We start from the raw sequence: 24,549 nt of genomic DNA, 5'->3' as shown, positions 1-24,549 counted from the left end.
TGTAACAGGACTTTAATTTTTCTCCTTTTTAATAAGAATATTGTAACGTAAGACTGCAGTAGTAAACCTGTGAAAGCAATCACGTCTCTTCCCCCTCTTCCCTCACGCTCCCCAACTCCCCCCCTGTCCAAGCATCCTCCTGTTGCAGCTCCCAGCCCCAGCGATGGCTTGGCATCTCCCTGCACTGTGAAAGAGAGAGTTGTGGAGGGGGCGGCTGCTGCGACGTCGCTCCCTCGGACGGCTGCTGCGCTCAGCCCACCATCTGGATCCAGTTAGCTCTCTCGGCAGTAGGGCTGAGTCTCATTTCCTCCAACCAGTAATGTTATATAGGCAGTGATCCTGTTCTGCCCTAACATAATTGAAAATTATGTGTATTGTAGACTTGCAGCGCTGAAATGTAGACTTGTAAAAATCTGTGGCTCAGGTAGCCTGTGGAGATTGAATTTGGCACACAATGAAGCTTTTATGTAAAGTAAGAATTATAAGCCACCACATCAATATTGTGTTACAGGCATGACAATTCTTGGATGAGGAGGCCTTGAGTCAGGCTCGTCACCTTAAACAATGCTAATGTTTCATACTTTATCAACTGGGCTGGCATTTTGAAGCCAGCAAATTTAACTTTTTTTCTTTTGCAAACGTCCCACCATTGAAGCTGTGGGTTCCCTAACTTGACACAGGCATTGGCTGTGGGCTCTGACCCCCTCTGCTTATCTGACAGACAGAACTATTTGCCCTTGGCGGGACTGGGATGCTGCTCTGGATTGGGGCCACTTAGTAGAGCTCTTGGAAGTTGCTTTGTCAACCCCTTGTGTGTTACTACTTTCCCTTGGGTATTTGCTTTTATTTTGTCTCCCACTGGTGTGTTATCCACTGGTGAAAATGGAAGCTGTCCAAGTTGTGCTTGTGTGCAAAACTGAGCCCTCTGGGTTTGGACCATTTTCTGCTGGACTTCATGTGCATGTCCAAGAGGAGAAACTGTTTGTGCTTTAGCCTTTGCACTGTAAGACTTCTTGGATCCTCTTTGGCAGGGACGGGTAAGAGAATGACTTTACTGAGAATCCAGACGACGGGTTTTAAAAGGAGAAAAAGTGTAACAGTAAGATCTTCTGAAACCTTAGGTCAGCCTGGTGTGGGAGCTGAAACTACGTGCTGAAACTGTAGGCTCTTGTGGGATGAAGGTGGAGTGGGAACAACCATACCTTCTTGCTCTGTTTCTTCTAATGGAATTTATTGCTAGTAAAAGCCAGCAGAACTGACAGTCCTGAAAGCTTTGTAATCCCTGCAATAATTACTGACTGGATGGGGTCTGATGTGAGCTTGCCCCTGCTGCTTGTCAAGGCCTCTGTCTGCCCTTGGGGCAGTCTCAAGAGAAGCCCACGTGTTTCTTGGCTTGTGTTTTAGGGTAGCTGCTGATCTGAGCTCCTCGTGGATTGTCATGGTTGATATTCCAGGGTTGCTTGTGACCGTGGAATGGTCATGAACAAATTAAGGTGGTTCGTTTATTTTGGTGGGTAATGGCTTGGCTGTTTCCTGAAATGCCACTGTTTGAGCTGTCAGGTTCTTGTAAGGGCTTCAGCTGTGGCAGCAGTAGCTTTTCACTCTCCAGAATGGTTATGGACTTTGAAGCAGTCGTGTACCATGCAGCATGCATCCTGTGAGGACGTTTTCCTTGGAAGAAGGGAAAAGTACTTCACTGATTGGCTGGAAAACCTGTGGAAGCCAGTAGAAGCTGTGACCTATCAGGACCGTTTCTGCAAATTTGTGTGTCCCTCTATGTGGTGGTGTTTCAGTTGCTGTCCAAGAAAACTGATGGACTTCTGAAAATGCAGCAGTTAACTTATTTAAGAGTGCCATCCGCAAATCTGAAACATCATATTTCCCCTCAAGTTAAAAAACTCTCAGTTGGCTTAGGTTTTGGGTCCATTTTCTGCGCACTCGGGTTGGATTTTTATGCGCTTTTTTAAAACCACAAAGGGTTAGAAAGTTGCTATAACATCATCTCAACTTTAAAATTTATGTTGTGGTCAAATATATTGAGGAACAGGGATTTGATGCAAGTGATCAAGTATCTGGAGGCTTACAGTCGAGTCGTAAGAGTTAGAAATGTCGCTTATGGGTAGACTACTTCTGGTTTGTTTGGGTTTTATTTCTTGTTTTTAAGAAGTGCTGAAACATTCTGGTCCACATTGCACAAATCCCAAATGTGAAGATGAATAAAAACAAGACTTCTTGGAACTTGAGGAACTCGTATGGGGCACAAATCCAGAGTATGGGTTTGTTTGTTTGCATTCCAGTAGCTCAGAAAACTCAGGCCTTCCAAGCGATGGGAATTGGTAATACATCCTCCTGCTGACTCCTGCTTTTTGGGCACCTCAGTGCCCAGAGTCTTGCAGCAAACAGACCTTGCATGTGAGCGAATGTTTTGCATACGTGAGCAAATGTGATAGTGATGTGCTGAAAGCATGGAACCAGATCTCCTTCCTTCCTTCATGGAGATTTAGATACAGCTTCCGTTTTTTCGCCTGGGGTGGCAGGGAGTTGTTTGTGTGTGGTGGTTCTTCAAGATTACTCTTACTTACAAAAAAAAAAATGGGTAAACATAACTAGATATTTTCTAGGAATAGTTCTGTCAGGTCAACCGGAGTCTAGTGACAACAGGAGCTTCTGCAGTGGCATGATCTATGCGTACATCTGCTTTTCTTAGTTCTGGGAGGGGGCTGAAGGTATGTGGCTGTACACATTTCTTCCAGCATGATACAGGGCTTTTAGAGGTCATGTATTAACCTGTGTGCCTAATTGGGACTGCGCAGCACCATGCAGAGAGAAAAGCTTGGGCTGAAATTACGTTTAGATGTACAGTGCAGAAGTCTGTTTGGGCTGACTGGTTTCTCTGTGGACCTGCTCTTGTTCTCTTGTTTGGAGTCAAGCACTTCTGGTGCAGTGATCTGGGTACCAGCTTGAAACTTCACCTGGTTAGTGGAAGCCTTGAGCTCTGCTGTGCTGAGGTGCAACTGAGGTGCAATGGCTCCTCTGGTGAGATACAGCAAGAGGACGTGCTTGAGAGCAGAAGTTTTAGGCAGTACTTGATGCTGGTTAAATCTGTGGGAACATTCTGCTCCTTCTTGAAGAGTGGCTAAGCTTTTCTTGCTTTCAAATAGACACCTCCTTATGCTGCAGTCTTGCTGCCTGCGTGTGTTTGGCCTGTGTGCCGATGGCTGTGACATAAAGAAGTTGTGGCTGTCCCTGAGCTCTTGACCATCATGGCTGGGCCTGAGCACACCAGGCTGTACTCTTACTTTGGAATCAGCAACGGGAGAGCTATTAAGTTTGGCCTTGTCATTAAGTTACCCTGTGCAAGCCCCTTAAGGGTTGTCTGACAGAAGATGTACAAGAAGAAAATAATCCACGGTGACTTCCAGAAACAGTGAGAAGTAGAGAAAATAGGTGCCAAGACCCAGAGGTGCTGAGTCATTTTGAGGTAGACCTCTACCTTTGAGGCTCGTACAACACAGGGAAGCTCGAGCAGTTGACATGGTGCCTTTGTTGAAAGAAGGCTGACAGATGACCCATTCAGTAATGAGATCATATTCTTAACCCATGATATGTGTTTTCCCTCTTCTGAGACTGATATCCACCTCCTTTGTCCCATCCTCTTCATGGTTATGCTCTTTTCTTTCTGTGTGGGTTTTATTCTTATAGATTTGCTACAATTAGTAAAATCAATGTAATAATGTTTTTGCAATTTGTTTTTTTTTTCTTATTCCTGAACTGTATAACAGTGGTATGAATTGTTAGTTCTGCACAGATTTTGTCTTCACAAACATGTAAAGTTGTCTTAATTTTTGTTTCAGTTCCTTGCATAAGTTTTAATTTATACTTTTTTATCCATGTTACCTAAGATTTGTTATTTTTTTTGCCTTTATTTTCTGAACTCATTTTTCTTTCCCCATTTCTGTTTCCTCCATCCAGTATCTGCAGATGAAATGGCCACTGCTTGATGTTCAGGCAGGGAGCCTTCAGAGTAGACAAGCCCTCAAGGATGCTAGGTCTCCATCTCCAGCACACATTGTTGTAAGTAAACACAGAAAGATGTTCTTCCTTTGTTTGAAAAAAAAAAAAGGCATTTGACATTAATGACATTGGTTGTCATCAGTTTTCTTTCACACAGACCAAAGGAGAAATACCTCTAAACAAACAAAATCCCTAATGAGTCCATGGTAAAAGGAGGGAAGACATTTGTTATTGCTGGGCTGTTTGTGAAATTATCATCCATGTGCCTTGCAGGAGAGCAGGGAGTCATAAATGCTCTAAATTCACAGAATTACTTGGTGGCAGTGAAGTCCAATCAGGCTGGTTTACACATTTGACAGTATCGAACTGAAGGGAGTGAAGAGACAGTCTGGAAAGCATTAGAAAAATCAAAACCAAGCCTGTTCTATGACCTTAACTGAAAGAAGTCTTTTCGTATTGCAAAATCTTGAATGAAGGTTTGTGAGAGTCGATCAGCATTTTACCTGGGTGAAGGCTCAACAGAGCCACGTTCAACAAAGCATGTGTCCCTTTGTGTTGTGATGACTTCTCATTTAGTATAAAAAGTGTTATCAAATGTTTACTACTACTTGCAAAATATAAAACTTCCTTTATACTGAGCACAATTTTTTAAAATAGCTTTATTAAGTTTTAACAAAATTTTCAATTCTTGGTTAATTTTTCTTGTGCTTCTATTGTAAAAACAATGTGGAGTATGTAATGTTTGGTACAAATTTACATGAGAGTGGTTTTATTTTACTTTCTAAATTAGCATCCACAGATGGAAATTGTTTGTTTTTATGGTGATATGCAAGAGAGGTGATATGCAATGACCCATTCTCACCCATATCCAGTGTCAGTGCCATCTCAGCTCTGACTGTTCATCTGGGAAATTTATCTCTGGAGAAGATGGCGTGTAGTGGGTTAGAATATTTCTTCTGAAATAATTCATCATCAAGTTTTACATGATTTTTTTTCTACTTTTTTGTAACCACTGGATGATAAGGTGAATCCCAGGAAAAGAAACATTAGTTGTTCTTTATCTTTTGCTCTACAGTCTAAAGCTGACATAGCTAGTAGATTATCCAAGACACACACTGGTTTTGTTAGAAATCTCAAATCATACTAAACATTTTTGAGGAGCTTCTTTTTTCATTGTTGTCTCTTTAAATTGAGGATTGTTAGCCCTTTGCTACAAGTGTCATAGTTCTTTATTTAAAAAGAAAAAAAAAAGGGTTTCCTGTATTTCAGAATTCACAGCTTCTAAACCATCCCTCAATCCGTCAGAGAGCAATCAGAACAGGACTGCTATTTGCTCAGTTGGTATCTAGTGCTGGCTGCTTCACTTTTTCAGTATGATTTTCCTTTTCCTTCCCTGGGCTGTCACTGGAGGAAGAGATCAGAGAAAAGACGTGTGGCTGGTTATTCAGAAATCTAAAGTCATCAAAACCTGCTATAATCTTATTCTTAATAAGAAATGAGCTAGAGTCACTTTCTTACTTTAATTTTTTTTTTTAACTGCTGTGCTAGAGGACTGACACAGGACATAGGAACGTTCCTGGGGCTCTGGAGCTGGTGTGGTGCAGTGGTGTCAGGCTCGTAGGAGGTGATGGAGAGGGAGCAGGAGGTTTCTCCTGGTTGGTTGCAGCCTGGGAGGGCAGGCTGAGTTTGGTTGGGATCACCTGACTTCCTACTGCTGAGCATCCACTGTCCCAAAGCCTCTTGCCATTCAGGAGAGCAGACCTTTAAAAGCCAAAGCAGCTTATCCTACAGGGGGAAGTTGATTGGGATTGTGGCCCCCCCCAGACCTCTCCATGCCTTCCACCCAGGTGTGGGCAAGGGGGAGACAAGTGATCAACACAAATATACAAAAAAAGGGTTCAAAAATCACAGATCATTTTGAAAAATGAAGCGAAATCTGCTTCCAGGGAGACTGAGGTTGATCTGCTTTGTATTTTGACCATTTATGGGGTTCTTATGGGTCTCTTTAAAAGCTGTTTCACTCTGCTATTCAATAAAAAGCATATTTACCATAGCAACCACTTAGGCCATGAGGAACATATACTACCTCCGAGATGGAGGCCACCTTCCGAAAGAGCCACAGCTGGCATTTGTAATGTGATCTTTTGTGCTACTTATAATGTTGGAGGGAGAGGAGGCGGAGGAGGGAGCCGGGGGAGAGCAGTGGGTTTTTGGGGGGGGCAGAGGTTCTGCACGGTTTAATGTTTATTTCTAGCAGCAAACTGTTTTGCCTTGTTCTGTTAAAATATATAAATAAGGGGCAGCTTTTTCCACCCTTTTTCTTGGCATCCACCCCAGGCCACATTAATTTTGTGGAGTGAAAATGGTCTTGTTTTTTGGTAAATAAAGTTAGAGCGGGTAATGGCATTCAGGGGAGATGAAGTGGCTGCAGATGCCAGTTGGCCTGGGATGTGTCAGGCATCTCTGGTGTCCCTGTTGCTGCTGCTGTGCCTGCCCACAGCACCTGGGACCTGGCTGCTCTTACATAAGGCTCTACACCCATTTCTGCATTTGTGAAAATGCGATTAATCTTTTTATGGAACAATGAGGGATGTTTCATGGGCATGCTGATGTTTCTGTGCAAGTGTAATGTGTAGGGATAGAAACTGGTTCTCTACCCTCATTACTGTGTTTTGTCTACCCATCAAGTGTACCTGTGCCAGTTTTTCATCTTTAAATCAGTTGGACTTCCCTGAAGATCTGTAGGAAAATGCTAACATCTGCAAAGCGCTTCTTATATTTCCCCAATATCTGAAATCAGAATTTGAGGCCAATCTTTATAGCTGGATTACAAAGGGAGGAAAGAAGAGTGTGGGGGCTTGGGTTTTTTTTTAAATTTTTGTTTGTTTTTTTTTCCTCGCTCTTTTTTCTTTTTCCTCCCCTTTTTCCCTCTTTTTTCTTACTCTCTCTTTTCTCTCTCTCTTTTCTCTGTCTTTTTCTTCATTTTTTCCCCCTACCTCTTCCCCTTTCCCACCCCCTTTTTAACACTCTTGCTTCTCAGAACTTGGCTGTGACAACCACGAACTCCATGTCAGGGCTGCAGCCTTTACGCCCAGCTCTGATGAAACTCCTCTGAGTAATTAAGCTTAATGACTCAAGGCTGCATAACATGACCATCTATAAGGTCTTAAGTAAAATCTGTACTATTTGTCAGCCATCCTCCTTTCAGATTTGTTTAAGAACATTAAGTTAAGACTACAAAAATTGAAGCAAAAGACCAGCATGAATAATTTGGCTGGATTGCTGCCTCCAGTGCTGAGGGCTGGGTTAATACTGCTTTTTCATGGTGCTTGAGAGAGTCTCCAAGGCCCATAATGAGAAACAGAATATTAAACTGAAATTATGTTCAGTATGTCTTGAGGAAGGTACAGCATGAGGCTCCATTTAAGACCAATGTATTTATTTGCATTTAGGTGCTTCACTGGTCTGGTAAGACTCTTGCATCTTGCTCTGGCACAGTCATGCTGCTTATCTGTGTCCAAAGGTGAAAGAAAACTGGGGGGAAAATTGTTTTAACAGTATGCTATTAAGCTTGCTAGGTGAAAATTTTGAATGCAGCCTGCAGATAGTACTAATATGAGGCTGGGATTTTTTTTAAGTGTTTTTAAGTGTTTTAAGAGGGTTATTTCCCTTCTTTTTTTCTGACTTTTGATTTCATTGAAGGTGTTAAAACTTTGTAATTTTAGCAGGAAGTTTTGGGTGTAAAGCATACCTCATCTGGGTGCTTCCAAGCTGCTCTAAGGGGATAGAGTGCTACTTGTCCTGAAATCCCACATTCAGTGTGCACCTGATCTGATCCACATGTGTGCTGCCAGCATGGTGATAAGGATGAGAGATGGTGCCCTAGGAGTAGGAGTCTCATATGAACATTTTCTGTTGCAGTGTGGACAGGCAAGTGAAAATGAGCATGGTATGTCTGTTCAGGGATCTCCAAAATCTGCTCACTGCAGCAATCAAGCTCCTTTAAAACCATTTTTATCTCTATGCATTCCTACAACCATAAGGAGAAAACCAGTGCTGTTCTTCCCTGTTGTCTGCAAAGTAAACAGTGACTTGACCATACCCTGTCTTGGGCAAGAGTGTGGGGTGATTGACCAGTCCAGGGATCCTGCCTCCTGCAGGCTGTACAAAGACTTGCTTTTAGCCTCCTTTGCACCAGATAAAAGCATCAAGAACCCAAAATGATGGTGTATCGGTGCAATAAATTTCTTATAAAACAGTTAAAAGGTTTACAAACTTTCTGCATTTTGAAGTAAATGTAAATGTTACCTTGGGGGAGGACTTTCAGTACTTTTTGGCCTAGGTTTTCTAATATGTAATGAACACAGTCATATTGTAGACGGAATCCCCAGGAACAAAGAATCACTCTGCAGTAGTGTATCTAATTTTTTTCTTTTTTTTTTCTTAAGAAAGTAAAAATGTGTTTTCAAAATATATAACAAGCAAAACTGAAGGCAAAACCATCTGAAACGTACTGAGTGTTCTCAACCATTTTGAATTGCATGGACAGCGGGCATCTGGGACTGCTTGATGGTTTGGAGAGATCAGGAGTTTTTTCCCAGAGTGACTGGAGTTGAAGCCGCACAGTCTGTCCTGGTCCCAAATTTCTTTATTTTATGTGGTTTATGCTTGTGCACTTTGGGGTGAAAAAAAAAAGGCAAATATCTACAGGTAATAGCTAAGCTTTTTCTTAGCTAGATTTTAAAATGCACCTGCAGTGTCACAGAAGTGACCATGAGCCAGAAGTGGGGTGTCTCTAGATGTATGTGTGATCCTGTATGCATAGAGCCATCTGCAAGTGTAATCTCGTAACTTCCACTCACAGTGCCCCAAGAGAGCTTTTAAAGCTCTTGCTTTGTTTGTCTTTAATGTTCTGCTGTAGAGAGGTTGCTCTTCCTCTGCAGTAACCTCTTGAGATATTCTTGGATTCCAGGCCATGTGTGCCCATGATAGGACATCCTCTTCCCTCCCTAGAGATCTGCAGGGTGATAAGGAACATGGTGATGATATGGGGGAAAGGATTTGGGTGGGCATCATTCATGTCTGTGCCTGGTATTGAGAGGGACACGTGTGGGAAGGAGGAGAGGGCTGCGTATCTGAGCTGTACCCAGTCAGTCCCTGGTGGCTGGTAGGTCACACCTTGGTGCATGGACCCAATATGCAGATCCCTGAGACTTACACTGCAGAAATACCCATGCAGACTTAATTGGAAAGCTCCTTTAGTGACTCTCTCCTTTTTAAATGCTCTACACTTTATTTGGCTAATTGCTCTGGCAGTTGCAAAGTAAACAAAATGTTTCATTAATACATGCCCAAAAGTGCGCATACATCTTGTCCTGAGTTTTTGGAGCTTCATGGAATTAAGCCACAGAACAAATTAAACTTGCTGAGAATTTTGTGGCTAAATCTTTCACCACTAATTCCTTTTGATTTTTTTTTTTTTGTTAAAAAGGGTTGTGTTCAAAGAAGTCTGTGTACAAACCAGAATGTTTAGGGCTAAGTATAGAATTCACCTACCGGCAGCCCAATAAAATTTTTTGGATGAATTCCTATAACACACACCCTTTATATGCAGTACCCATTAAATATGAATGGAAGCCTAGTGCTTGGTTTGTGTAGAGCACAGGAGAAATGCAGGCTCCTTAAAAGTAATTCACTTGGTAATTCAATATGTTTGCAAAATAGTTCAGACTTTAGGGTACTACTTCGCGTCCTTGTGTTTACTCTGTGACACAATGTCCGTCCTCTACAGGCCTTGTTTCAGTACTGGAGGTAACTCCTCTGCTCTAATGCTGAGACTGGGGAAATGTGTAGGCTTGTACCTCTTACTGTGAAGTGAGCAGGAATTTAATGCTTCTGCAAACATCAGTCAGCACTAAAGCACCTTCAGAAGACACCTCGGGGCTGGATTGGCAGCTGGGATGAATTGTCACGCTTGGTTGTAGTCAGGAGATCTGTGAGTAGCTCCAAGAACTCTGAGGTATTTGGATGCTGGGATATTTCAGCTGTGAATAAATGCTCTAAAATGTATAGTACTGCCAACCCCAATTGTTCTAGGATCATGAGTCAGGCCTCAAAAGATCATGAGGATTTGTGGAGGGGGGGGTTGTGTTGGTTTTGTTTGTTTTCTGTTTCTTAAATAATGCATTTTTGTATTCTCTTTATTTGTTCTGTTTCCTGAGCCTGCAGGGTATACTCTGCTCATTCTCAAACTTTTCTCTACAGCAGTTCAGGAGCTTGCTGTGTGCTGTAAGCAGAGGCTGAGGTTCTTTCCCTAAACACTTGACTTCAAGGCTACCCCACCTTGAAAAATAGCAAGTATTGCTAGGCTGGCTATAAAGCTGTAGGAATTAGCAACCCTAAACATTGCTCCAGGAGAAGGCAGCTGAGTAGGGGTGTTAGGATATGCTCAGCACAATATGTTGAGCATCCATTTCTTGTGAATCACCTGGCTTGACTTTGGGAGAGACTGGTCCTTGGTGCTGACAAAGGCTCTGGCTCATGAGTACAGGGGTGGGATACCCTGTGATGGCTACAGAGCTCCCAGGCAGGACCAGGCTCCTTTGACATTACTGGGGACAGCTCAGCAGGTCCTCCTGAAGCAGCAGGTTTATAGCCCAGGATATTGCAGTGAACCAGCCTCAGTTTTGATTTCCTGGGGGGCTGTGCGGTCTTGCACCTGAAATTTGGCATTTTTGTTTGTCACAGCACACCAATATTTACCTATATGTCTCTGACATACCTGAGTACTGAAACTCTCTGGGTAAAGGGGAGCAAGACAAAATCTTGTTTATCAGAGATCCTTAAGAAAGCTGTAACTGTGCTGCCTTCAGTGTGGTTGGAAGTGCATCTACTGCAGGATTCCTCGTTGTATCTTTTGTTTATAAAATCCTCCCTATGTCCTGAATGTGACAAAAATATGATCCCTTAATTCTGTCCCCTTTTGACTAGCTAGTCTGGAATACAATAATACAGAGAGCAACACTTTAAGGTAGAAACTTACACTGGGAAGGTGGTTTAGGAGAGTATTTCAGCACAGAGGAGTGCAAGTTGCATTTTGGATTCAATCACATGGTAGTTCGTGTTATGCTGGAGCATGCATGTTAAATGAACTTCTAGGGACTTGTGTGGGCCTAAAATTAAATATCGGCGAGCAGTCAGCTCTCCCGCAGAAGAGCGGATGTGCCAAGAGGAACGGAGAGAATACAGACAGTCCGTCCCCAAAGCCCTGGGTGGGTTCAAGGACTGCAGCAGCAACAGCTCGGCCTTGGCAGCAGGCGAAGAGCCGCAGCAGCGCCGGGTGATGTTGGAGAGCCAGATGGGTGAGCCTGTCAGATCAAAGATGATGTGTACCGAGGGTGGCAGACTTGGCAGGGCCGCTCGATGCAGGTCCTCCTCCCCACGCACCCTGTCTGCAGCTGAAGTTTGTGGCTGGATTCAATCTGGAGCTTAGAGAAGTAGGTATTGAATAATGCAGCCTCATCTGGAGCCAGAGCCTGTGCCGACTGGAACAGGAGCAGCCCTCATGTATAGAGCAGAAGATTTAATGGGTCTAATATGGCCCCGGCACCATTTTTTCCCAAATTTCTAGAACTACAATCTTTCCTTTCTAGTACAGCTTTGGGCCTGTTGAGGCAGAGTGTGAAAGCCCAAATATGCAGTCGAAGTAGCTGTCTCAAAATAACTATTCCCCATTATCTCTCCATGCGGCCACTCTTATTCAGCAGTAAGAGATCCTTTGTGTGGTTTAGCTTAATCCGCTTTGGAAACGGATTAAGCTAAATCTCACAAAGGAACTCTTAGTGCTGAATAACAGTGTCCACACGGAGAGATAATTCGAAATAGTTGTTCTGCATTTTTCAATTCACACTTGAGCACAAAAACTTTCCCCAGCAGATGAGCCCACTTGAATAGGAACCGCCTATTTTCTGTCTAAACAAGGTCTGTGTACTGTGTCCAGGTGCTGTAGTAAAGTAAATAGCATGTATTTATCATTAAAAAGAAAGGAAGGAAGCTGGCATTTCTGGGCTCAGGACCATTTGTTTCCCAAGTTGCTCAAGCCCAGGATTATTGCTTTTCTCACCAGTTTGTGTGGTTTAGGATTAGATTATTCATGGAATACTTTACTTTCTGGACTGTATAGACATCTCTGCTCTCTCCTATGAAAGAAACTGGAGCTGCCTTATAAGCTACTGCATAAAGAGAAGGAAGGATGCTTTCTCCTCTGCCCTATGCAGACATGTTTGGCAAAGGGAAGACCCATTTTGGAAAGCCTTTGGGGAGTTAGAGATGTTACAAACAACAAGGATTGATGCCTTCATACAACAGTCTCTCACCCCTAATCTCTCCCCAAACAATGTTCTGTGCCTATTTTCACAAAACAAAGCTAGAAATTATTATCAAACAGACTTTAGGTTTGGATACGCAGTGGGCTGGCGACGGGGGTCTGGTTCCGGGGAAACTTGCCTTTGAGACTTCACTCGTACCTGACAGATACCTGTGAGTAAAATTATTCAGCACTTTCCGAAGATGAGGAAGCATTGCTCACTCTTCTGTTTCACTGGTGTGGCCAGAACAGATGTCAAGTAACTTTCCCAAACTGGTTTTGAAAAACTGATGATTTCCACATCTGGATTTTAGAGGGAAGCAAAAGAAACCCTGTAGCCCCACAGGAAAGCAAACAAAAAAAGAGGAAAGTGAAGTAGTTTTTGAAATCTAAACCTTAAATCCTAACATGTATCAGACCTGAGAGGAAAGTTACTTCTGATGTTAGATGCTATCAGGACACTGTATTTATGAGTCCTTGTGTCAGATGTCTCATCTCTTGGAATTAGTAAGTTTGGGGAGGCTGAACCAGTCCTTCCTCTACCTTGGCAGGCAGTAGCCATGCACCCTGACTTCCATCTGTAGAAGTGATATATACAAAATGAAGAATAGGCTGGTAGTGGGTCCTGGACATGCATGTTTTGAGTGCACACATTTGTGTGTATAGAAGAGGAAGGATGCTTTCCGAGTAGCCTCCCTGATGGAAGAAGTAACCAAATCTTTGGATTTTTTTTTGTTTTATTTTTTGTTTTTTTCTTTTTTTTTTTTTTGCAACCCCATCTCTTTACCTTCTTGGTGCAGATTAAGGGCCTGATGGTGTCCCTGGACCCTGCAGAAAGAGGTGGGTCTGTGCTAGTTTCCTAGGAGAGGCGAGTGGTTCTCTAACATGCATTTTTCCTGTTGGCATGACTCAAAGACTTCTTAACTGCTATTACTGTGGAAACTAGCTTCCCCTTCCTTTTTACTTTCCAGGCCTTGGTTCAAGAAATCATTAAACATGCCTCAATGTCCATCAGTGTTCAGGACAACACTTAAGTTTATGCTCAAAGTATTGTCTTCTGTAATGATGCTTTTCTGAGCTGAAGTGCTGCAAATGAGCATTATATGAAATAAAATCCCTTGCCGTGAGATGGTTGCGGCCTCTACCTGTCCTCCATCTAGCAAGTGCTGAGGAGGGAGAAAGAGAGAGAGAAGGGAATAGCATGTCCCAAACTTTTCTCCCCTGGAGCTTGTCCTTATGCTGATGTATTTCTTCCCGGGGCTGTAGGAGGAGTAGTAGAAGTCAAGCTGAAGAAGGGTTTACTTCTCTTGTTGCTCATCAGACCACTGGAAAATGGGCAAAAATCTGTCCATGGTCTCCTATCCTGGCTGGAAAAGATAGTGTCTGGGAGAGGAAAGACAAAAGAAGAAAATTTTGCCCCATTCTATACCTGCAGAGCTCTGCAGTGTCAGTATTGAGTGTTGTTGGGGATGTTGTGACTGACATGTAATAAGGAAATGGTGTTTTACAAAGGAAGGCAGAGAGAAGGGACCTGAAGTCCTCTAGACTTTCCTAGTGTGCATTTACGGCTGTGAACACTTCTTCTGCCAAGCAGCTGCATGGAAGCAGTATCATTAGAAAACCCCAAATGTCTGCAGTGCAGTTTTCCCTGGCGGCAGAACTTCTGTCACTGCACGTTGGGCATGTCTACGTGGTTAGTTAATATGAAGCAAGCAAAGGTTGGAATTGCTAAAGCTGTAGATACTCCACATTGACTCCCCCTCTCAATGCTTTTCAGGCATGTTGGGATCTTTGGAGGGAAGTCATTTACTGGACATGAAATAACCTGCTCCTCATTAAAGGGCTCTGATGTCCAGGACGGGTTACTTTGGGATAAGCTCTAGTGTGAATCTGAGGCATGCTGGTTGCTCCACAGTTGCTGCCTGGGGGATAAGCATGAGGTAGCAGGTGCCATTTGGTCTGAAGGCGTCCAGAGCCAAGCACGTGGCCGGGAAGTTACAGAGGTGCTGTAAGACCTCGGCGAGGCTCACCCTGCAGTAACTTGTCCTGCTCATCATGCCCAGAGCACGTCCAGGGAGCGTCCACTCACAGTAGATGGACTGTTAAGCTCAGTTGCTGCGTAGGCAATCACTTGGCCACCTCAGATCGCTTCGTTGGGGAATCTGTGGGATGAGTAAACAGTGAGAAAATGTGAGGGAGCAGCCCCAGCACTGGTGGGAGTGGAGAACGGCGAAAGAGCTGGTGCTGTGTTTTCTTCTGGCCAGCTCAGCTGCTACTCGCCTGGGCATCCCTCTGGGCTTGTGACTCTTAAATTAAAGCATCATCCTGCTTCCGTTCACTGGTGGTTGGAATTGGGTACCTTAGTCTGGGGTTGGAAAATTAGGTACCCTTCCCAAGTGTGTTTCAAGCCTGATGGTTACTTCTCCCTGAGTTTCAGTTCTGTGATTGTATAAGGAGCAGGTCAAAGTGCTTGGTGCAAATTAAAGATAATTTCATTATCACTTTGTTGTTACCTGTATTTAGGAAGATCTAATAGGCAAGCTACTGTCAGAAAAGCAGATTGTTGTCCCTGCCTCAGATTTCCCACATCCAGGGGAGATGGGGCTGTGGAGTGCAAGGCACGGCAGGGGTTGGATTGCTGTACGTGTGTGGTGTGACGGGCACCGTATGCTCACGTCCTTTTCCCAGAAAGGTAACGTGTTCTGCATATCAGATCATGGCAAAGCTGGAAGCGATGTACAGCTCCCCTGAGTCTGAGTTCACAGTCCAAACTGCTAGGCTAGCCTGTCTTGGACATGCATATTTAATGCTGTAAGTTGTCTTTGCATATTTTGCTGGAGGGGACTAAAGGCAAAAAAACCCCAACAGTTGCTCACCTGTGCTTCAGCACAGGTGAGCTTTGCACTTTTTCCCTTGGACATCTGTGAGACATTTAAAAGAGCATCATAGGTTCCTGACATCAAAGAGTTAATAGCAGTGAGTGGGTACAATAGCTCATTAGGACTTAAACGTGGGCTGCAAACTCAGAAATCTTGATAATTTTGGTCTATAAGGACACTGAACTTTCAACCCTAGTTCAGCAATAATAAATGCCTGTTAAGTAAGGCTTCCTTTTATGAAGAGAGGGTGGATGGATGCATTTCAATGGGCTTTAAAAGTATTGCTACTTGTTTCAGCGTCTGCTGGCCGAATGCATCCGGGCATGGGAAGGCATTTCAAGATCTGCACAAAAAGCACTTTAAAGTATAACCTTTGTGAGCATCTTAGCTAAACCTGACTGCAGTTGGAAGTAGCACTTTATTTATTTATTTATTCATTTATTCATTTATTTATTTGCAAATATTTTTCTTTCAAAGTTGCTTTAAAAAACAAACCAAAAAAACAAAAATAAACCTGTGAGCAATTAAATGAAAATGCAGTTTTGAAACTTTGACCCAGCGTGAAAGGTGACGGTGTATGTTTGCCTTTCACATGGATGTTTTCATAACCAAATATGTTAGTGCTGGTTTTTGAAAGCAGGGAAGGTGAAACTGCGCTTTGGGATAGAGCTCAGGCACTTGCTCAGGCTGACAGCCTGGAGGAGAGGGGCTCAGGCATGTAGTCGTTCTCCAGCCCCTGCTGGCTGTGCCCGTAGGAATCCCAATGAGGAGCTAAAAAATTTTTAGCAGCCCTTTTGTTTACCTGTAAAAGGTTCCTACAGACATTATGGGGACTAAACTTCGACACAAATCACGGGGGGCTGCAAGTCACCACTTCACAAGTTGCAATCTTCCTTGCCTTTAGTTTGCAGGTCCTCCTTCTGCTGAGGTCCTACGTGAGACTCAAAGTTGTGTGTGTGTGTGTGTGTGTGTGTGTGTTTTACCTCGCCTCTCAGAGAGCACGAGAGAGACCTCCGTGAAGAGAGTGACAGGGTTTGATATAAACCAGCAGGACTGCATTGCTGCCATTATTCGACAGTAAACCCTTTCACAATGCCATATGCTGTGCATTCCAGCGCAGCAGCGGAGGGTGTGATATAGTTAAAGCACACTCGGCAAACAGGAAACGCTGGTGACCGCTGTGTGTGCTTTTCATGGAGATAAAGTATTGAGAGCGTAACGAAGAAAAAAAAGTGCTGGGAATGGGGGGGAGAGGATGGCAGGGGTGAAGGAGAGGGATGTATTTTGGGCCTGACGCTCCGGTCATTATGAAAACGCAGGCAGGAAGTGCAGCCGCGAAGCAGCCAAGAAAGCGCTGCTTTGCTCCAAGATGTTTGTTTTACTCCATTGCATGTATTTTCTAGTTTGCTGCTGGGTAGCGGGAGTGGGTGTGTGTGGTTTGTTGGTTTTTTTTTTTTTCCTTGGGTGGTTTTTTTTTTCTTCTTGTTGTTTTGTTTTTTAATTTTCTTTTTTAAGTTCCTGCTACTCTGGCTTAGTATCCAAGTCCCTTCCCCTCTACCCTACCCTGGTTAATTATGAAAGGCTATTTTAAGGAGTACAGCAATACGCATTTCATGATCGGTGTTTAACTTAAGCACGGTTATTTTCCAGGCAGTGGCTCTGCAAAAGGCATTGCAAAGCCTCCTCAGAGTTAGGAAGTCGCTATTGCAGGGCAGAGAGGAAGGCAGGGGGATGGGACCAACAGGTCCTCGGATGGGGAGAGCTCTGAATCATAAACACGCCATAGCTTTAATAAAATAAATGAAGTGGAGCCTTTTCAGACGAGGGCAGACTGTATTGGGGCAAGCCGTGCTTTTAACGTTGGGAGTGAAAATTGACAGGCTGAGAACTGGGACATAAACAAAAATGTCAGTCCCTGGGAGTCTTGTTCACTGGACAATGTCTCAATTGTTTCAGTGATTTTTCGCAGGCAGCAGGGGATAGTGGGAGATTTAACTATTTACCAGCCATGCAGGAGCTTGAGGTGCTTGCAGAATGAAGTAGTAGTGGAAAAGAACAATTTTTGTTTGGAAATGATTAAGCATGTCAGTGGGTGATAAGGGAAGGTCACACTGTTCTCCGCATACTTGTCTGCTGTTGAAGTTGGGCTTTAAGCTTCTTTAATTTTGTTTAGGTTTTTCTCCTTGCTTAGAAAAATGTGTTTTGTTTCTTCCCCCCCCCCTCTAATTTTTTGCTCTTTATCAGGAAAAATGAGAATATGGGACAGACCAGTAGATATTCAAGAAGTAGGAAAAACGTGTATAAGGTGTTACATTTTTTTTTTTTAATTAGTATTTCTTCATTAAATGGATCACAGGCAAGCTTGGTATGTTAAAGGCTGACTAGATTATTTGGAACAGTCTGAGATGTGAGATAGGGAATGCCCTTTGTTTTATTAACCGCTTTACAGTTTTGCTGAAGTCTCAAAAAGCCACCTTCAAAGGCAGCAGAGGAAAGGCGAGGAGCTTAGTTGTCTCATCGTACTTTTGCTTTATTTATTATAAAAACAAACATTGAAACGTGTTGCATACTAGCCCAATGTGGGCAGGGTCCAGAAAGGTGTAACTGGTAATTTTTTAGTCATCAGATTTTGAATGTGTGTTTTGTTGTGGGCAGGGGGGAGGAGGGTAAGATGCAAACCAAAGTTACTTCTTCAGGGCGCAAAAGCTGTTGAGGTTTATTTCCAGGAAGATAAACCTCTTTTAATAAAATGTGGGTCTTGCCTCAGTTGAATGAAGTTGAAACATTTTGCAGGCTGGAAGCCAACTCACTTGGTGTGCAGCAACCCGGTATTAAAGGTCTGGGATGCGCTGAGGTTGCTTTAACTTAATTTATGGAATAATAATGTATCCCATTTTTTTATCCGTGCATCCTCTGGCTGCTTTGTGTTCGGATGCGTGTTCGCAGCCCTGCACTTTCTCCTGCTTTCACGTTTCTCCTTCCCCAGCCCCCATCCCCTGCCTGCAGGCAGTCATCCCTCCCGGCAGGCAGGAGGCCGGGAGCAGCCCAGGGCTCTCCGCCGCCTTCCTGCCGGGCAGGAAATTGCCTCCTCCATGGCTGCTGCACGTGGTAATGCAGCAAAACTTGTGCTCATGGGCAGGCTGCTCCTGAAGTTCCTGCTTGGGAGATACGCTCTCCTGTGTGATAAGGATGGGGAAAGTAAGCTGTTGGTTTCCAGATGCTTCCCTGTGTGGTTGACACAGATGGGAGAGGGGGAAGAGGTAAAAGTAACGTCAGTGTCCTATTTGAAACAGGCTGTGTCTCCAAAGACCAGAGTAAGGAGAATAAATTGCTGCTCTTCTTTGAGTCTGGTCAGGACTCGAGATACTGGGCACTGAAAACACATGCTAGATCTTCTGTGGAAAATCTGACTCCGTGTGTTTTGAATTGATATTGGTTTCAGAGATCTAGAAAACAAAAGTTGACATGTTGGAGCAGTTGCTTCCCTGGGTAAGGATCTTGTGTAGAGCTGGATTTAATAATTTATAATTAATCATGCATGCAGCGAAATAAATTGCTCTTCCTGTTACTTAAGAATCACTGAAGAGATCGTGATTTTTTTGTGAAACTTTGCTTGTTACTCATGCACAAGTCTCAGCATTTTGCCTTGGAGATCATCCACAAGCAGTTCCTGAGCTGGCTGGTGTTGGGGCTCCTGAGCAGGGATGGGGAACATGTGATGCGTTTCCGTCCCCTGGGTTGAGCAGTGAGTGATACTCTTTAATTAATAAAAGTTTATTTTCCATGAAGATTCTCCAGTACTTGCATAAAATTCACTGTCTTGGCAAGTGTCCTTACCACTGAATTCATTTGCTGGTGTAGTCAGAGAAAGCAGTTAGATTTGTCACTTAATGAATCTCTCGTTTGTTACAGAGCACATCATAATGCTGATCTAGCTTGGGTTGCCCTGGCTTTGTGTGTTATAAACACAGAGGGAAAGAAATTGGTATTTTGAAGGATTTTCTTAGGACTCTTGAAATTTCCACACCATTCCAGTCATGAATAACAGTCAACTTTGATTTGAAAATAAACTCATTACTTATAATAACAGCCTACAGGAGAGATCTCTGCTTCCCTGCTCCTCCCCATCTCCTAGAGAGACTTAACTGCTGTTCCAGGTGAAACAATGCTATTTTTAGTGCCATTGCAGAAACATCTTCACAAGATGTCTGCTACACAGCTGTACAGCACATCTATGTGTCTGTTTACTTGCCACAGTAGTTTTCAGGGCCATGTTTTCCTAGACAGCCTAATGAGCGAATATTTAATTTTCTAGTTTAGATGAACTGGTAGGTGGGGAGATATGGGAGCACTGAGGAAAAAATGCTGTTTGTAGCTGTATGTGGTGTCTATAACCCTTCAGGGCACACTCAAGGCAGCTCAACTGTCCCGGATGAACAACATCTTTAACCTTCTTTTATGTTATTAAGGTTTTGGTGAAGTGTAATCAACAGGTCATCTGCTCTGCTTTGTCTCCCACCCTTGCTCTAGGACGTGCCTGGACGAGCCCATGGAGCTCGGGCATCATGTGCTCTCATGTCCCTTTCACCTTGCAGGACCTGAATCCTGCTTGTGGAGTTTGGGAAACTAGCAAATCAAGAAACGGGCTAAGTCACCCTTTGTAAGAGTTGGATGTTGTTTACCTGCCTTCTGGAATGAGCACATGCTGGGTGGTGTAAGGATTTGAATTCTTCTTGTTCCCGTGCTTCTTCTGTGAATATTGACCCAGCCTGGTGAGATACAGGTGTGTGGTAGTGGTTCACTGAAGGGCTCAGAGGAACACTCCTGTTCTTCTGGTTGGGTGTTTGGGGGTGTGATTGAGAGCTGCCACAGATTTGAGATATAGTCACTGAAGCGGGGAGCAATCCCTTCCCCTGTACTGTCAACAGGAGAGCTCTGCCCGTCTGAAGGGATGAATAGATGGCTCTGCACCAGTGCTGCTCTTGCTGTACTACAAATTGCTCCTGTTCCTCTGAGGAGGGAGGAGAGAACTTTTAAATATCCCTTTTGCTGCTTGAATGTTTTCCCAGTGGAATCTCAGGGTAAACATGTATTTTTGGTTTGTCCAGAGTCTTCCCTGTGGGCCACTTCTCACCAGCATCTGCTGCACCCGCATGTGGAGGTGATGGTGGAAGTTCTAGATAATAGTACTTTGCACTTATGTAGCACTTCATGTTTCCAAAGTGCCATACACACCCAGGCTCCCTATCAGTCCCTGGGGGAAGATGGAGCTCGGTATTATTACCTTCATTTATGGGCAGAAAAGCTGAGATGTGGAGAGGTTAAGTGGTTTGCTCAAGCCCACAGAACAAGCTTGTGTCAGCTCTCAGATGAGTCTTGGAGTTTTTCTGGCACTTGCTGTCATTGTGAGATCAACTGGAGTGTGTTGCCCTGTGAGATGCTCCTTGTCAAGCATCTTGGCAACTTTGTGCAAAGTCCTTTGAAATGTATAGAGGAGACCCTACTTTGGACACAATGCTGATTGCTTCTGTTTATTTTAACATACACTTAGAAGATATTTTAGAAACCCTTCCAAGAGCTAAAAAAGCTGCCTGCAGTGGAGAAAAGTTCAGACTAAAATACTGTTCAGCTAGTGGTGGTATCTCATTGTGCTGGGGAGGCTGTGAAGAGCTCTGTAACCCAGCCCTGAGAAGCACCTCATGAGGTGAAGCAAAGCAGTTCTTCAGTATCAGCAACTTTTTACAGCTTTTAGGGAGGGAAGGCACAGCAAGAGGCTCCAGTCTGCAAGAAATGAGAAACAATGCTTCATCTACGCATTGGATTGCTCTTGAGGAGCTACTTCATGTGTGAGGATGCTTTTGTTGGAGAATAAGAGTGCCTCTGCCTAGCACAGAGTAATTTGCTTTCAAAGAAGATAAGCTAAATTGGGAAGATGCTGTTAATCTGAAATTGTGGGTCCTGCATCTGTATTTGATCTGGAATAGATATTCTCATTTAAAATTACATTTGTGTATTCTAGTTTGATTTATCTCTTTCATATGGAGATGAGGCCTCATCTCTCAAACCACAGTTTGTTTGAGATACCAAAATTACCAAATTATTCAATGGGGATGTCAGGCAACTCTCTCCCTCTGTTAAGTGGTGCAGATTTTCAGATGGACCATTTCTGATACTCTATTAGGATGAGTTTGAATGGGCAATATCTGAATCATTTTCCTAGATGCCCAGCAGCTAAACTGGCTGTGTCTGTTTACAGCCTTGCTCTTCTAAAAGAAATGAATGAAACGAGGCTGGAGGAACATACAAGGAAACAACGTTGAGGTTCCAGAGGAAGTTGTTGGAGCTGTGTCCTTGGTCTCCCAAAAAGCAAAGCCAGAGGGCTGGCTGGGCACAGGCTTCATGGCTGCCAGGCGGGATGGGGCTGCAGGGCCATGGTTCAGCAGGAATGCCCGTGCGTCAGCGGGAAACCACAGGGCGTGGTGCGGAGCTGGCGCTGCCACTGCCGGGGAGCTGTGAGGACAATGAGCCTGTGGTAGGCATTCGGTGATACTAGAGAGCCCAAGCTAATCTTGGTTTCATGTGGCGTGGTCTGTTTGGATTAAAATACAAGGGTCGGGGTTTGTTTTTTCTTTTTATTTTTTTATTGCTGGCTCTGCCATCAGCTAGTCTAACATCTCAGAGCTCATCGTTTAATACCTTCGTTCCACTGAGGAAGCAGGAATAGCCTTCCCATGTACACACTTTAAGGTGGAATCAACATGCATAGGCCAATTTCTGAACTTTACACCAAGCCCTTATACCCAGTTGAGTCATTGCATTTGTTTTTCAGGCTTTTAATTTTCTGTTTCAGTGGTGGAAATATGCCTCTTCTGAGCTGGCTTTGGTGACATGTCCCCTGTAAATACCTTATTGCAGTGCTGAGGGACCCTGGCAGAGCACCCAGCAAACTCTAAGAGAGCGTTTTGGTCCCAAGCACATCTGAGCGGTGGCTTTCAGCAGTGCCACTTCTTTGGCTGAATCCAGATCATAAGGTTGAAGACTGATCATGTGTTCTTTTCTGGGACTTCCCCCCCACCTTGCGCTGTGGCTTGTTTGTGTGACACCACAGGGAGCAAAGGCATTGTATGTTATCACATCGCGTGTTCAGCATTCATGGACGGCAGTCAGAGATGTACCTCCGTGCTCTGAACTGTTACACCACGGTGAAGGATGTCATACGGTGTCCAGAGCTGTTTCCCCTTCCCCCACCGCCTCACATGCCAAAATAAATATCTGATATGAAAGTCAAGGTACAGAAGCCAGCTGGATTGTACAAAAGGTCCTGTCTCCTTTCTGCTGTGGTTGTTATTTTTTTAATATAATTTTCCTGATGGGTTGAGTGGCTGTCTACGGTAGAATAAAGGGATGGAGAAGAGATTTTGGCGTTTCTTTGAGCAGTAGCATGTTCCTTCTTTGAAAACTGGGATTTTTTTTTTTGTTTGCTTTTGGTTGTTTTGTTTATCTGCTCATTTTGGTCTTTATATTTTTTTTCCCTCTCTGCTTTCACAAATGGAGGAGAGGAGAAATTGTGTACATGTGTGTGTGGTACCCTGCCAAGCAGAGAAACTAAACAGACAGCCTCTATTGCTTTTGCTCTCACATCTCTAACTTAATTATGGGGGAGGCAAGGGGTGTGTTGTGTTTAATGTACTCCATGCTTCCAAAACTCTGCACTCTCACATGCTAGGGGCTGACCACTGGCACGGGCTTTCATTAATATTTTTTCTTTACACTGCCCTTCCGAATCGCTACTTTTGGTTTGGGGGCTCCTTTGTAACAAAATTCTTTTATTTTTATTTTTATAATTGCTTCTGAATCTACAGAAGCACATGTCGAAAATCATCTCAATGTCACTAGTCTTTAGTTCAACAAGAACGCTATAGAAACGAAAGGTTCTGTCATCCATCAGATTTTCTGTTCCATTTGTTGAAGATGAAAGGCGAGCGAATTTAGTGCTCACTTTCTTCTCCTTCTGACAGTTATTGATCCTCCCTGGAACTCTGCAATTCACACTCAGAGCCGGCCCTGACACAGGGAATCCCCAATTCATTATGTGTGTGCTCACTAGCGCCACAGTCAGTGCAGCAGAATTGCCCTGCCAGTTTCAAAGCCGTTTGTTAATTTTTCAGCTGCACCTTGTGAGCTGGGATTCTCCCCCTTCTCCCCAATTTTGCCTTACAAGACTTTTAATCCAGAGGCTGTTAAAGTTTGAGAAACAGCTGCTATAGTGCGTGTGTGTGTGTAAGTGGTTTCAGAGGCTTTCTTGATTTGTACAAAACAGGAAAAGGCTAAATCCTTTTCTTTGAGACAATGGGATGCAGGAGGGAGAGAGCCTGCAACTTGTTGGTTTTTAGTTGAATTTGTTGGTCATTAAGGATGCAAGATTGTCATGTTTGAGGCAGCCCCTTAGTTAAAATCAAAATTGTGTTTATTTGATAGCTTCTATCTCCAGAAATAGGGCTGTAACAATATGAGAGGAATCAATGTAATGGTGGGAAGTATCGTGATCTTCCATGTTCATTCCCCTCATGGCCTTTAACTGAAGGTATGTCTGGATGGATGGGAGCAGAAACTGATGAGTTTCCTCCAGTTCTTTCAGAGCTGACCAAACACAAGGCCAGCACATTGTGTTGCAGACTGGAGCTAACTTCAGCCTGGTTGGCATGTTTCGTGGGCCCAGGTGATGTCCTGGACCACGCTTTTCTGCATAGTTGTGTCCTGTGTGTGATGCACAGGAGAGCGTGGAAGCACCAGTTTCTAAAAATAGATTTGTAATGTTCCGTTCTTTTCCAGCATCTCCTGTGCCACAGCATGGTACCTCCTCTTCTGTCAGGGAGGATGATGAAGTCTTATAGATGAATTTCATGACGCTTCTACATTTTTGATGTCATTGAAAGCCTTTTAGTGTAGGTGTGGTGAAGATCTAATCTCTTGGCTATTCCCAGCTGAGCAATAACAAACAAATAATAGCTCTGCCTTTTGTTTGTGTAGATGTTCATGAAGTCATCTGTCCTCTGTGACCAGCTAGGGACATGTGTCACCCTTGTTGTCCTGGTCCTCTTTTTTTTCTTCAGGCTGATTTGTTCCTGTTTAATTAACCCTTGGCCAACAAAATATATTTCCAACCAAAATCTTACAGAACAGAGGAACAGCCTCTAAAGAGGCAAAATGTGCTTGGTGAGCCATGGGTCAGGGTGTGCCACCTGTAGGCTTGGAGAGTGCTGCAGAAAGAGAGGGCAGCTGGACTGGCCA

The 24,549-nt window shown here is 43.8% G+C and overlaps 1 protein-coding gene across 27 annotated transcripts in view; it reads left to right on the top strand.

Annotated features, from left to right (window-relative positions):
- Positions 1 to 24,549, top strand: part of TCF7L2 (transcription factor 7 like 2) — a 175,453-nt gene that overhangs the window by 58,394 nt on the left and 92,510 nt on the right. For 24 of the 27 annotated variants that reach the window (XM_027692050.1, XM_027692052.1, XM_027692056.1 and 21 more), the window contains exon 4: positions 3,973 to 4,074. The exons of the other annotated variants lie outside the window; for them this stretch is intronic. In XM_027692050.1, the coding sequence (XP_027547851.1) occupies positions 3,973 to 4,074 (102 nt within the window). The remainder of the gene's footprint in view (positions 1 to 3,972; positions 4,075 to 24,549) is intronic. 27 annotated transcript variants of the gene reach the window in all.

The sequence above is a fragment of the Neopelma chrysocephalum genome, unplaced genomic scaffold (genome assembly GCF_003984885.1).
Source record: "Neopelma chrysocephalum unplaced genomic scaffold, ASM398488v2 Primary Assembly neopelma1_85, whole genome shotgun sequence".
NCBI lineage: Eukaryota > Metazoa > Chordata > Aves > Passeriformes > Pipridae > Neopelma > Neopelma chrysocephalum.
The sequence above is the reverse complement of the archived record's forward strand: the minus strand, read 5'-3'. Positions and strand labels throughout refer to the sequence as shown.